General features: G+C 42.3%; 1 protein-coding gene and 1 long non-coding RNA gene across 3 annotated transcripts in view; one reads left to right on the top strand and one right to left on the bottom strand.

Annotated features, from left to right (window-relative positions):
* The window catches only part of LOC132988549 (uncharacterized), a 188,925-nt gene that overhangs the window by 68,465 nt on the left and 105,110 nt on the right, over positions 1-15,350 (bottom strand). Inside the window, exon 1 of one of the 2 annotated variants that reach the window (XR_009675817.1) lies at positions 14,798-14,815. The exons of the other annotated variant lie outside the window; for it this stretch is intronic. This is a non-coding gene — a long non-coding RNA (uncharacterized LOC132988549). Of the gene's footprint in view, positions 1-14,797; positions 14,816-15,350 lie in introns of those variants that run through there. 2 annotated transcript variants of the gene reach the window in all.
* bhlha9 (basic helix-loop-helix family, member a9) lies at positions 5,838-7,186 on the top strand. Its single transcript, XM_061056348.1, has one exon. The coding sequence runs from the start codon at positions 5,840-5,842 to the stop codon at positions 6,692-6,694; it is 855 nt and encodes a 284-aa protein (XP_060912331.1). The 5' UTR covers positions 5,838-5,839; the 3' UTR covers positions 6,695-7,186.

The raw sequence follows: 15,350 nt of genomic DNA, 5'->3' as shown, positions 1-15,350 counted from the left end.
TTTCTCTGTCTGTGCTGTTGCAATGCCCGAATTTCCCCTCTGGGGATCAATAAAGTATTATCCTATCCTATCCATGTGATAAAACTGCAGTTCCACAGGTGGCCACTTGAGGGTGGTTTCAAAGTGAGTCAGTCCCCGTCAGACCTCGCATTGAAATGCCCAACTTTACAGCAGGATTAAACATGGTACTCTTGTACAAAAAGCTATTTTGATCTTCTTCTTTTTTTTAGCACCTCAGCTAATTCAGTCCCTGAACTTAACGTCTCTGCTATGTTTCTTTCGTTTGTGCACTTTAAAGATTTTTAACATGCTAAAATCTGAAAAAGATGCGGTCTTGCTGTGAGAAATCTTTACTCCATATTTATAAAGTAAATAATTTTATTATTATTTGAATACATATGAGCATGTGTTCTGTCACTGGTAACCACAGTTAGCTCGTTCAGTGTTATCATAATTTAATTGTGAAGATATGTGCATAGGAGTCAGGATTTCTGTTGACCTTTCCCTGCAGAGAAGGAACCGGTCGATAACTTTTTGTCCAGGTATTTATTCTTTATCTGGGATGGCAGGCGTTTGTTTACAGAAAGTGAATGAGATGGCACCGTGCTGCAATCAAGGGCATTATCAAGTAACGTTCAAGTACATAGCAGCAAAATAGGAAAACCTATACTCCAACAAAACTAATAACTTAAACAACAGTTTGTAAGTAAGTTGCAGCAGTAAGTTTTGCTCTTAGCTTTAAAAATTAATAAATTAACAACCGTGGTCAAAACCATTTACTGATTCTCATTTTGTGGCAAACAGTTATAGACTGTATAGCATTTGCTTTGTTAACATTAACAAATCAACCTGCTTCCTCCAGCTCCTCTCATCTGTCTGCTACACTCCCTTTATCTGTGGACGCCTGTGCATCCAAATAAAGCGACACAAATGATAAACTGACGGCTTTAAAACGGGCCGTCAAGACACCAACACCTCTGACAACTCTGTAAAAGTCCACTTCTTATTTGCAGTCTATGATCTCATGCAGATGTGGGAGGGTTCCTTTGCTTCTTTATGAGATGCAGAGGGACTTTTTATAAGGTGCAGAAACCACAAAACTCAGCTTTCAGAGCTCCTGGATTTCTGCAATCCACAGTTACCATATGTGCTCATGCTAATCTTGCAATGCTTTGATATGCATGGGGAAGCATTCTTAAATGTGACCTTCTTCCTTGCAAAGGGAGCAGCACCATGTTTTTGCAATAGAAGAGTTTAGTGAACTGCAATAAAATAACTGCCATGAACGACCACAGATTGCCAGTATACGGATGATAACAGATTTTTACTCACATTACCTATCGTTATAGGTGTTGCGGTGTGACAAATAGTGTGTACCTTTATTTTTTTTTTTCTGACTGGAAGGTTTTTATTGAGGTGAGAAAATTCCATGGCAGACGCCAAAAACATGCATTAACATACCTGTGCAAAGCCAAGGTTAGCGATCCCGGAGCTTACTCACTTATTAGGCCTAACTACCCCTTTTGGAAATATACATCTATAACGTTTGGCACACAGACCTCTAATAACAAACGACTAACAACCGGTCATTATGGGGGCTTGAGCAGGAGATTTACAAATCTTGGGTTCAGCGGCGTTGGACAGGTTCCCTTTGCTTGAAAATGGTTATACCGTCGAGGGCACGGCGAGCTGCGTGATAAAATCTGTTGATTTATTCCCGGCGGCTGATAATTACTGGTGTCTTGTCACCTGTCAGAAATGAATGGACGGGGAGAGTCCGCGGCTGTAGTCTTCATGCTCTTTACACCTCAGCAATAAATCTGACATGTTTGTGAAGCCATAAATCACAGCGTGTGATAAAGCCTGCGCATTCAGAGCGGCCCTGCCCGAGCATTTCAAACAGTTTTTAGTAATAAAGGTATGCAGGAGATCAGCAGGGTTATTCAAAAGGTGTGCTAAATACAGACTCATTATTACTGCAGAGGAATGGACCATCAGCATCTAACAAGAAAAATACAACCTACCAAGATGTTTTCAACGGCATAATTGTTGTTCTGTGAGACTTTTCACTATGACGCAATGCATGATGGTATGTGAGAGTCTGGGCACTGATATGTTAGTGCAACACAACTATTTTAAGATCTTCTCATCAATGATGAGAAGGAGGTTATAATCAGGGGTGAAGGCTTAACCTAATGAAACGTGTGCAACAGTGAAGACTGCGTTTTTAATCTTTGTGTTTGATTTGTGCAACACTTTGGATGTGGGATGTGTGGGGAGGTTGTCAGAATTATTCAGGTTTTCTTTGTCGACACTGAATGGATTTTCACATCATTACATCCTTTTGAACATATGGGTTTATAGTTGACTGTTAAAAAGTTGGGTTAACAGAAGGTAAAAGTAGGAATCAGCTGATGCCTCCCCATATGCTCTTTTTTCCAAGATTTTGGTTGGTTGTCGATCATTATTTAGTTGTCTTTTTCAGTGAATTTTCGTTCTTTACTATAACGGTCAAAAATATGTTTAAACAAAAATCTCTTTAATTGTTCAGTGTTTCCTTTAACTTATACTTATAAGTTAGAAAAAAAATGGAGAGGGAGCACGATGTGTGTGGGTCAGGTTGTGAATATTTCTGTCATTAAATGATATTGATAGTGGAGGAAGCCATTGAAATGCCTTAAATTAATCCGTGTTAATCTAATTTGAAAAAGACAAAACAGGAAGAAAGCTGAGTTGAGACCCAAACAGGGAAAGGCATGACTTGGAAGACTTCATCACTAAAAGATTATTAATCGTGATTCTGCTGGTTGAGCCGATGAAAGCAGATCTCAGTGGTGTTAGACACATGTTTTAATAACATGCATGGTCATTTTATTTCAAAGGACTTTTATAAGTAGGAGCAAAAAAAGAAGAAAAGGGAGCATAAAAACACTCACATATGTATGTTAAAAACAATCAGATTATGAATGGCTGCAGGGTTCATGTCTTCAAGATTTAAGAAGAATCAATCCATCAATACTGCTTTCATTAAAAAATGCTCTACAGGTTTTTTGTTAGGAAAATATAAAGAATCCCCAAAATGAGTAAAGGACTATAAATTTGCACTGATTTTGATACAGAGCATGTTGTGCAATGTTTTCAAATTGATGTATTCAAACGTTGTCTCTACTCTATATGGTTGTAAAGTGAAGAAATCTTTTTAATGAGAACATAAATCCTGTCAGTCCCGGCTGATCTCACAGTAAAAACTGCCTGTCTTAAGTTCCCACCTCAGATCAATAGTGTTCCGTCTTGAAGCTGCGACTGTGGGCTGTAATTGTTTTTAAAAGTTGGCGTCTCAGAGCCGCAGCACGGACAATAAAACGACGAGGGCAGGAAGGAAGCCGACCCCCAGTTCACCGTCGAACGGTCTACCCATTACTTACCTGACCCATTGCACTTGGCCAGAAGCCTCGCTAAGAGACAGTGCAGTCACCTTTCACTGTCCGACGGTCTAACACACACACACAGATCTGTGAAGTGGATGCAGATCGACTGTTTCCATAGTTTTAGTTGAGACAGTCGATGGAATAAGAGGGAAGAGAATAAAACACAAGAGAGTCTCTTTAATACTCTGTATCCCGACAACTTTCCTGAAATGAACTGTAATCTGTCACTTTGCAGGGTAATCAATAAAAACACTTTCTAAAACATTGCAACATGATGTAATAAGAATATCATCTTCACTAACAACACATTCTTAAAGATCGATATCCCTACAAGCAGACATCTGAGGATCCAATAGTGAAATATTTGCCCTTGTTTTTTCCCTCCCTTTGAAGTCTCGGCCTCGCTCTGCTCTTGTCCTCAGGTGCTGCCCAGGCCTGATTTATGAGGATGGTTCCAGGGAAGCTACTCTAAATTACATGGCCCTTAAACCTGAGCAGTGAGAGAGAGAGAGAGAGAGAGAGAGGGAGAGAGAGAGACAGCTAATTGCAAGGACAAATCTAGCCTACGATAGATAAGAAGTTTCCTCTCTTCCCACACCTGAGAAAAGGGGGAAACGTGCAGAACAGATTGTACCGCTTTCATATCAATTTGTCTTAAATGTCCCTGTGACTAATGTGCGCAAAAAAATCTACTCAAATAAATGACCCTTCTTTGGTAATGATGGTGAAACGTGTAGGGAAAGAAATAACCCCTGACAGCTGTTGATTTGAAAGAAAGAAATTAGAAAGGAGTTGAATCGAGTGACAAACAGAGAATACATTTATTAAAGAACACACCTTTACAGCTAACAGATTATACTACTTTAACAAAGTTAAAGAAACAACTGTCCAGGCTCTTGATGTACTCACAAATCAAAGTAGAAGGTATCCATCTGAAGGACATCTGTATCAGCTGTTGCTATAAAGAACAAACTGATCCTGATGTCATTTTGGAGACTATTAAAGCTCCTGTGAGGGTTTTTTATCTGGTTATGTAACACTTTGAAATTAATACTGATGCCTCTGTTTGACCAACAAAAGTAAAAAAAAGACCATCAGCAACACCATTTATTACTTTTAAAATGGTCCTGTAATGCCTGAAACTGCAGCTGTGTGGTAGGTGTCAGACGAAACACTTAAAGGAACGCTGCTATAGCTGCCCCTTTTCACATGAACAGAAAATGAACAATAAGTGATACATCTGACTGTTTACAACAGCAGGGTGAGATTGTGTTGGTTTTCATAAGAGCACTGTTGCCAACTTATGTTGATGTCCTCTTTACTTAGGAGTCGGACTCGAACCCCGGGCTGCTCTCTTCAAAGGCAACAGCTTCTGTACGAGGGGCGTGTTAACTAATCGCAAGGCCAAGCGGCGCCCCTAGGAAAGTCCTAGTCCTAGTCATGCCTTTATTGTTTGGATAGAGTAGGAAATCAGAGAGGAAGAGTGTGTAACGACATACAGGACAGGAGCCACAGGTCGGACTTAAACCCGTCTCCAGCTTGGGGGCGAGCGAAGGGTTTCAGGAAACTGTTTACTCGAGCAAAACATCTGAAAGCTCTCCTGAAATACAACATCATGACAATTCCTGTCAGCACCTGTGTGTCCAATCGGACTCAAAGCTGATCGTTTGCTCTTACTGACATTGTTTCCTCTTATCTCTAGATCCTTGCTCCTGTTGTACTTACTCTCTGATGTACGTCGCTTTGGATAAAAGCGTCTGCTAAGTGAATTGTAGCATCACATAACTGCACTTTGTCACTTCCATTATGAATCCTCTGCAAAAACACAAAACTGATGTGTGTGCGATTTAAAGAGTTTAGAGAGGTGGAAAACAACGACTCTGTTTGCTCTGTAAACATGTTAAAGGAAGTGTGAATTTAATTACTGTCTTAAATAATGAGTATGTTTTGAGTATGTTTAACACACACACACACATGAAGTGTTGAAACTCTCCTGTTAGATCCTGTGAGGGATGTGAGGGAGAGTCAGAGGAGGAGGAGGAGGCGGTGACACTGCCATTTGCCTGCGGGGCGCCCATAAACCGGGTAGAGGCAGAGAGAGAGTGCATCATTCCTCACAGGTGACTGTAACCATGTGACTTCCAAGAGCTTTAAAAAAGCAGGCAGACCTGCTCCTGTTCAGGTACGAGTAATCACAAGGCAGCGGCAGCAGTTGAAGGAGGAGGAGAAGATCTGGGCTGTCGGCATAGCAGCACCGACAGCCCTGCAGAACAACGCGAGGAGACGGTTCCCGGAGCCGTACAAATCTGCAAAACCCACAGCCTTCCAAGAAAGTCTTCACTGAGACTACAGGGGAAGCTGAAGAGCACAGACATTCTTATAAAGAGTCTTCACTTACATCCACGTCCACGATGAGCTGCAGCAGTGTTGCAGGGTCAGAGTTCTCCGAGGAGGAGCTGGATCTCGGCCTGTTGGACCGAGGAGACGAGGACGATGAAAGTACTAAAGACAGCGAGAGCTCCACCAGCAGCCCGAGCGACCCGGAGGAAGGGCAGACCAAGAAGCGCAACAGGCCCGTGCGCTCGAAGGCGCGAAGAGTGGCGGCAAACGTGCGCGAGCGAAAGCGCATCTTGGACTACAACCAGGCCTTCAACGCGCTGCGAGTCACTCTGAACCACGACCTCAGCGGCAAGCGTCTCTCCAAGATCGCCACCCTGCAGAGAGCCATCAACCGGATTTCCGCGCTCTCCGTGTTCCTGAGCTCGAACCCCCCGAGCAAGCCCTGCGCCCACCGGGAGTGCGGCAGGTCGTCGGCGGTTCCGGCGGCGGCGGGAGCGTCCAGAGTGACGGTTCCTCGCCTGGAGCATCAGAGCCACCTCCCCTGGCACATGTCCATCTCGCACCAGATGCAGCCACAACAAGGAGCCCACATGCACCGGCTGCCCGCAGACACACACCTCTACATGGACAACAACGTGTCCTCGTGTCCCCCGTCGCCCCACTACCCCTGTTACCCCCCCGAGGGACAGATTTACACCTCAAACGGACACTGCAGCAGCAGCAGCCCCCACGACCACCCGCCGAGCCCCCTGAGATACCCGCAGGTAGGGGAGGGGTTGGGGTACCAGCCGGGGATGTGGGCCTCCTGCACTCAGAGGTACATGGACTCGTTTGTGGAGCCGTCTCCGGCTCTCGGGCTGCCCTGGCAGGTGAGCTACCTGCAGGAACCAGAGCACAACCTCCCCCTGTGTGCAGACGTACTGTAACGTATACAACACTGTGAGCCCAGAGGACACATACCAGAGGAACCTTTTAATGATCTCAGGGAGAAATCAGTCAATTCAGTATTACATCTTATTGTAAAGCTTTGTAATGTTATTAACAGACATGCAAATGCAATGACAATCAAGACTGCAGAATGTTGTACATATATGTTTTCTTTGTTAAAATATTTTCACATTTCAACAGAATGTTTTGTACAATTGTACTCAAATTGTTTATATTTCCTGTATCAGACATCTGCACAAGCCGAATTCTAAAGCATGAACAACAACGCTCAAAAAAGCGACCTCAGACTAAAACACACCCTTAATGCTGAAAGAGCAGCAACAACTGTACGGCTTACATTCATCTTGTACTGTTGTGTAACTCGGTCCTACACTTTGTTGTCTCATGTGCATCTTTAGGAAATGTGACAAAGATTTGTGGATGTATTTATTGTGTGTGTTGAATAAAACCTCAATGTAGTTTGTAAAGCTGTGCATTATTTTTTAACTTCAAAAATTAAATGTTAAAAATGGCAAGATTCCTTTCAAGTGCTTCCTTTCATAACAAACATATTTAGTTGTAATCGGTTCTTGGGTATTGCACAATAGCACATGCTTGAGTGTGTGCATGCACGTCCAAGTGTGCATACATGTCTGCAAATGTGTGTGTGTGTGTGTGTGTGTGTGTATGTGTGTGTGTGGGGGGGATGTGTGTGTGTTTGATTATAGCCTAAGGTCGGCAGCCTCCACCATTCTGACTCTGAGATGACAGAGGTCCTTCACTCAGTTGAAAAATGTCCTCACAAGTCCATTCTTGTCATTCTTCTGGAACAAGGGAAGTCAAAGTGTTGCTTTACACACCGCATAATAAAACCTGACAGCAATGACAACACACACACACACACAGTGCTCAAACCGACAAATGGTAAACTGAGCTTGTATAGCTTCTGTCTACTCAAAGCGCTTTTACACCGCAGTTCAAACGTACACATTCACACCCAGAAGCTGCTGTGTAGAGTGTAAGCTATTTCCATTCATACACATTTATACATCGCTGACAATGCAGTGGGAGCCATTCGGGGTTAAGTGTCTTGCCCAAGGACATGTTGGACATGTGGCGGCAGGAGCTGGGTATCGAACCCCGACCTTCCAGTTGAGAGACGACTGACTGATCCACAGCCGCCCCCAAGCAATGCAGAAAGATTATGATGATGCATGTAATTAATCTTGTGCAACACACTTTTCTCAACTTTCTCTTTTTGGACTCTGAAGTTCAACCTTTGCCTTGAACTCGTAGCACGCCACAGTCAGAGCTAACCCTGTGCAACAACACTAGGTGAGAGCATCACTTTTAATGATCAATAGGTCAGTGGCAGTAGAGGAACATCTAACCACAGTTTTTTCCTCCCGGGCTGCACCAGCTCTTCAACAACAACTTTCCCTCCCCTGCAGAGCAGCATGTCATGGAAAACAGGTTTTAATATTAGACTATAGGATGGAGGATACGACAGATTTATGTGGGCTCAGGAAGGAAGACAGCGCCCCGTCATCAGAGCGGTGAAATCCCCTGTCGGGTTGCACGGACCTGCAGCTGCAGGAGGGTGTGTGAAAGTGTTTTGAACATCCTGGAGGTCTTCCAGCGATGGGCCTGGAGACACTGAGGCCTGAGGAGAAGAACTGCAGGCTCAAGGGGAGAACTAAAGAGTGTGGTACAACAACAATTAGCAGACAGGAAGGAGAGGGGACACAGAGAAGGAGATGACTGGAGAGGAGGAGTGGAATAATAGGCAGGAGGTGGTGGGAAAAAGGAGGAGGGTGCTTCTTCATTCAGCTTCTGTTCAGACGTGAATCACAGAAAAGTTTGAGTCACCAGAGGAGAGACGAGTGCAGCTCAGTGACGGCATGTCTCTCTCTCCTGCCTTTTGGGCACAAAAACAGATCTCCACTCGACAGTTTATCTTCTCACCCGAGTCCTCAAAAGACTCCAGACTGAAAACATGGCTGATAGTACCGTGCAAAGCTCCTACTGTTGGACTATTATTATCAAATACTCTCCCCGTTTTATTTTACTTAAAAAAAAACAAAAAAAAACAGAAGATTGTAAAACCTCTGAAAATGAATTAAATTAAAATTGAGCAGAAATGAAGGGTTGAAAAGGTTTTCATATGCACACTGCTGATACAGCAGTTTTAGGACAGAACATATCAACTTATATTTCCTTTTCCTTTTTAGTGCCGACTTGCTGTGAATTGTTGCTGGAAAAAAACAGGCTTATTATCCAGGCAACAGTTAAAATTAAGTAGATAGAGATGATATTTTCTAATTGATGGTACTGCTTACTTTTGTAGGTCATTAAGAGTCATCAGTATTAAAATCAGTCTGTCATAACTAGTAATGGATACTGAAAATTAGTAACTAGTTTCAGAAAGTTACAGAGTTACTGCATTATAAAAGTAAGTAGATACTTCATTCAATCCTCATATTAATGTTCACATTATTTAGTGTTGCTGCAGAGAGGAAACAATTGTTACATTCATGTTGTAGTCATTACATACATAGTTGATATGAAGCATGTTATCTATCAGTATAGATGGTAGCTTGTGGTGATTTAAAATCAAGCCTGGTCTGGCTCCTCGTCCTCACCGCCGCCGAAAGGAAGGCCTTATGTCTCGGCTCCTGAGCTGGCAGCGGCCGGTGGCGGCAATATAGCAATATAGCTGCGAGATGGTTGCTGCCGTCAGGCCGGTCTTGTGTTGCGGCCAGCTCCCGGCGGCCGGGCTCGCGGCGGCCAGCGCCAGTAACGCAAAAATCGTCATTTTGCGTCATTGGAGGCTCCTTTTCAGACTTAGAAATACAAAGATTTCCCATCTCACGGGAAAATGAGGGCGGGATGCACGACCATTCAAAAATATTACCAGGTTTCTAATGATACAAAGATTAATGCAAATGGGTGAAGTATCCCTTTAAGTGTTAGGCGAAAACCGTCATAGTGCTAAATGTTAATGGTAAATGGTAAATTGATTTGAACTTGGATAGTCTTCTGACTACTCAAAGTGCTTTTACACTGCAGGTCACACCTACACATTCACACACTGATGGTAGTAGTCGCTATGTAGTGCCATCCATCAGAGGTAACTCATCCCATTCACACACCACCATGAAGCAGCGGGAGCAATTCGGTGTTAAGTGTCTTGCCCAAGGACACATCCCCCCAGCTGGGGATCAAACCCTCGACATTCCGGTTGAGCCACAGCCGCCCATCTTACACATTAATCTAAATTGTGACTTCTGTGTCTCTCCAATGTTAATAATACAATATTTTTCTTGTCTGGGGCGGCTGTGGCTCAGTGGTCGGTCGTCTTTCAACCGGAAGGTTGATGGTTCTATCCCCAGCTCCTGCAGCCACATGTCTGCTGTGTCCTTGGGCAAGACACTGTTTGTCTGCGGGGCATAAATGTGTATGAATGGGATTAATACTGATGGCCTCTATACCATGCTACCTCTGCTGCCGTGTAAAAGTGTTTTGAGTAGTCAGAAGAAAAGTGCTACGAGCTCAAATCCATTTACCGATTAACGCTTTATTCTTGTCGTTTCACTCAAACAGGAAAAACAATGTCGGCATTTACAGAAATCTCATCAGCCTGTGTGTCTGTTTACCTCATGTGACAATCTTTCTCCTAGGATGCTATTGGCTAGCATTAGTGTAACCTCTCCTGCCGAATGGATGAAATGATATAAGCACCGGTCATAACTAAATAAAAACTCCTCACTCAGGAGCTTTAACTCAATAAAAAATGTGTTTTGTTTTTATTGTTTTATGATATCTTCTGTAAAATTGCCTTCCTGATTTTCTGTTTTATGCTTTGTCTATCGAAGCACTTTGTAATCATAAAAGATTAAACGATGGATTCTAACTGTATGAATTCTCTGTGCAGAAAAATGCTTCCACAGGTCAACTTTCCTCTGTGATCGTGACTCACCTGAGTATTTACCTCACCTCTCCAACATGTGAGCGCGTCCTGTCAGTGATGCATCTTCTCTTCAGACTGCCCCGCCTCCTCGACACCCTCCGCTGCCGAGCTGATGGAAAAGAAAAACAAGCAAACAGGAGAGAAACGGTGCCAAGACACCGGGGTGTGTTAGAGTGATATACGAGGATGAGTCAGACGCAGGAGGGGAAGATGTTGATGTGCTGCCTACTGCGAATACACACATAAACACACACACAGACGCACACACACAAACACTTAATGCTGCTGTGACATCATAGGTGAAGGTGAAGGAAGAGAAGGTGCCAGAGGACATGATGAGACACTCTTACTCATGACATGCACAAACAAACACAATACACCTGAGTTATTACTTCTATCTTATAATCAATCGTGTTATTTCTGTTAAAAACTGTGCGTACTCTAAAGAATATAAACTACGGTTATAGTAAAGAAAATATTTACAAAATCATTCAGAACACATCAAATAATGGGACTGGTGGTGAAGACAATGATTTCATGGATGTGGTGGATTCTGTGGTGGCCACACACACACACACACACACACACACACACACACACACACACACACACACACACACACACACACACGCTTACCATACTAAGAGGGGACTATCGGTCTATTCTTCACAAGTGGGGCCTTGTCTTTCTGGTCATATTAAAAATACAAAAAAGGAATACCACATTTACTTGTGATGTCTTTAACCTTAATATTAATTCAAATGTGTGTGTGTTTTTTTAAAAAGTTTCTAAGAGTGGACTTGCAGGCTTGAGAGAAGTCTACATACATGAGAGGGGTCGTTCATTCACTGCAGGGAGGGTTACACACACACACACACACACACACACACACACACACACACACACACACACAAATAGCATTTATTTACCCTTCCTGTGTGTTCATATCTTCTTTAACAAGTTGGTTAAAAAAAGTTGAAGACTTGTGCTTTTATTTTTAAAAGTAACAAACAGGGGCCCCGGATAGCCTAGCGTTTATGTACAGAGGCTAGTCCTCATCCCAGCAGCCGCAGGTTCAAAACGACCTCGGCCCTTTAGCTACATGTCATCCCCCTACCTAATTATTTAATTAGCATGTTAGCGCTAGCCTAACATAAAGTCCCTCTGCCTGGCTCCCATCAGCCTTGGGAGCTGACGGAAATAAGTTTACCAAGTTCTTGTTGGGGTCAGAGGGTTGGTTATTCTTGATCTTTGTTCTGCTTATTTTGATGTCTGGGCGTTTGCTTGTTTGTCAAAGCACTTAGTAAACCCTTGTTTTTAAAGGTGCTGTATTAATAAAGTTATTGTTATTACTTACTTTCATATCAGATACAGTTTCCGTTTCATTTTTTGTCAGATTTCTATCCTTAAAAAACAACTCTTGTCTCTCTCATTCATGAAAGTGTTGCCTTTCCCCTCTGTTGATATATGAGACATGATGCAGCTCGTTTTATTGGGGTGTGAGATTCACAGAGCAGAGCGCAGTTCCACTTCTCAACACTAGATGGAGGCAAAATGAAAGCTGGAGCTCTGATTCCACTTAGTCAGTGGAGGAGTCACGGGCTTGAGGTCCATAGACACTCGGTGAATAACCAAAAAGACAGAAAATACTTTAGATTTAAACCCCCATATTAATAAAAGTTTTCCTCAATGATCCTCTAAATAAAGAAGTGGTTTTACCTATCATATCTTATGACATGCAGAATGTACAAATAAATCACAAGGGTTAACAATGCAAAGAAAGATGTCTCCTGCAGAGATTCAATAGCTGTTTTCCTGAGCTCATTGGATGATACACAAGGATTTCTGTGCAGGTAAAATAAAGCTGCAGCATCTTGTTAAGTTTTTGTTTAGTTTCTAAAAGTTTGAAGGTTTTGCTATCCTCATGGTGACAAGTTATATCAGAACTTTACACAAATAAAACGTTTTCTCCTGGAACCATCCATCAGTCTAAAAGTGACATCTGTCTTTGGTTTGAGTTTTCTGCTGCAATGACAGATCATGTGTGAGGTGGAATACAGAAACTTGGATGCAAAGTGAAAAACACAACGCTCTACCAAGGACGGAAAATAACACTGCAAAACTGTCAAATCAAATGCATTACCACCTTCATAAGAAAAGACATAGACAAGCTTGTGTTTATCAGGGATGCTGAGTGAGAGAGTTTTTCACCGTCTGTATTTGAGATGTGCATAAGAGACAACTTACACACACATACTTCTATTGACTTTCTATTGATCGTCTAGATTTAACTCCACAATAGGCGTTCTTCTTCCTGTCTCAGTTTATGTTGTGTTGGACAGGATGAGTCTAAAGTAGGGTTAGGGCAATTATAGATGAGATCACAAGTCAGTGGTTAAAGCACAACAAAACACTGAACCTCTGGCACACATCTTTGTATTTAAACTGCTACATTGTTATGTTATTAGAAGTTCATTAAGCAGCCGCTTTAGTCTAAAGTGAAGAGCATGTGAGAGTCAGTACAACACAAGCAAGGATCTAGAAAGGAGGAAACAAAATCAGTAAGTGCCAAAAGAGTTTGGACACAAGTGACAGGTGGTGTACAGAGGCAATGCACAGGGGGAGTTTAATGATCTTAATCATCAAAAACCTCCACAGCTACAGCATCAATATCATCACATATGTATACATGTTGGTGTTCATGAAAGAGCTGGGGGTTAAATCTCTGAAGATCGAATGAAGGTGACTCCATAAAACTATCATAAAGCTAAAATGAAATGATAAAAACATCATAAAAAATGGATAGAGTATTTTTAAAGCTCCCATGAGGAGTTTCTCAGCGGTTGTGAAACAGACAAATATTAATATTGATGTCTCTTCATGAACTACTAATGCAAAAAAAAAAAAAAAAAAGACCAGTGAGAAGATTAACTATTTCTACAAAGTTATTTTTAATGCCTGAAATCGGTGCTGCAGAGCAGGTGTCAGACGGGACGATTAACAGCACGATGCATTTTTTCCTACATTTTTCCATAGAAAATATTTTCCATTTGTGATATATCTGACAGTTAAAAAGAAGGCTGGATGAGGTTTTTTTTGTCATAAAACTCTTTCTACACATGTACAGGACAAGATTAGCAAAGAGAAAAGAGTGACAACGTTGTCCACAGGGGGGCGCCAAAATCAACACAAACCAGTAGTTCTTCAAAGGATTTCTAAAATCAATGGAGTTAGCATGTTCTCCCTGTGCATGCACATGTTCTCTCCAGGTACTCGGGTTTCCTCCCACAGTCCAAACACATGCTCATTAGGTTAACTGGTGACTATTAAATTGTCCGTAGGTGTGAATGTGAATGTGTCTGCTTGTCTGTCTCTATATGTATGCCCTGTGATTGACTGGCGACTGCCTCTCACCCAATGGTTGCGGGGATCAACTCCAGCCTCACTGCGACCCCGAACAGGAAAAACAGTATAATTGATGTAACCCATCAATTTTACTGTTTTTTTGGTGACACATAAATGTTCTCAAAATGTTCTTACACCTCCAGAATTGATATTAGCCCCTTAACACGAAACATTGGAATAAGTTTGCGTTCATATAACGAGAGAGGTCGCTCAAACTAGTTTAAAGGTGAACAAACAGGTTAGCCAGGGGACATTTTCCAGCAATCAATTACAAACTCTGTGTTCTCACTTACATAAAAAAACAAACAGATGAATAAAACATTTTCCACGGGTTACGGAGATATTGAGTTCAAGAGAATGGAACAAAGAGATCACAGTGACCTTGAGCTTTTAGCACTAAATAATCAGTTCATCATTGAGTCCATCTGTGACGTCTGTGCCAAGTTTTTACATAAAAAAAAGAATCACAGACAGATGGATGACTTACTCCTCAAGCCAAGGATTTTACTTGTCAGGAAGCATAAAAAAAAGAAAAAAGGAAAAGATAACCTTTTGACCTGCAAAGCCTCAAACACAAGTTAAAAATTGCAGCAGTTGCGCTTCATCAGACTGTGTCAGCGAGCACAAAGGTGACACCTCTCCAATCCAGTGAGGATAAACCTGCTGGGCTGACACTGAGGTTACAGACACACAGGGATAATCAGAGGAGAGAGGGCGACAGAGTGACTCCGGGATCAGAGGGGGCTGCACTCAGTGGGAGAGGCCTCAGGTTTATGAATTTAAGAGACAGTCCTGGAGTGGGTTTCTAGCTTTGAATTAATTTTTTATTTTTTGATTCTCAGATACCTCCATCTCTGACTTCTCATTATATTCTGCCTGACTTCATTTGTGGCTACAAGCTGTTTATCTGCTTTGAGATGGAAACAAATCTATTCTGTGTTGTGCTGATGTGCAGCAGGAAATAACTAGGAGCGACAAAATTGGATAAAATTCAATATTCTGTCGGCTGTTTGTCAAGGAACACATACACACAGACACATAAAACACACACACACAGCAGCACTTTGCTTTGTGTTCGTTCTATTTACTCGGTGCTGGTTTTATATTTCGAGACAGTGTGAAAACAACTTTTTTTGTGTGTGTTGTCATCCTCTCCCTCCCCGTGTGTGTGTTTGTGCCTTCAGCGTGTCCGTTGATTCCTCTTCAAACTCGGCTCCGAGGACAGCCTGCTCCAATTAAGGGCGGCATCACAGTCTGAAAAACATCTGTGCTGTCTTTCA

Source organism: Labrus mixtus, chromosome 14 (genome assembly GCF_963584025.1).
Source record: "Labrus mixtus chromosome 14, fLabMix1.1, whole genome shotgun sequence".
Taxonomy (NCBI): Eukaryota; Metazoa; Chordata; class Actinopteri; order Labriformes; family Labridae; genus Labrus; species Labrus mixtus.
Note: the sequence above shows the minus strand (reverse complement) of the source record. Positions and strands in the feature narration are given on the sequence as shown.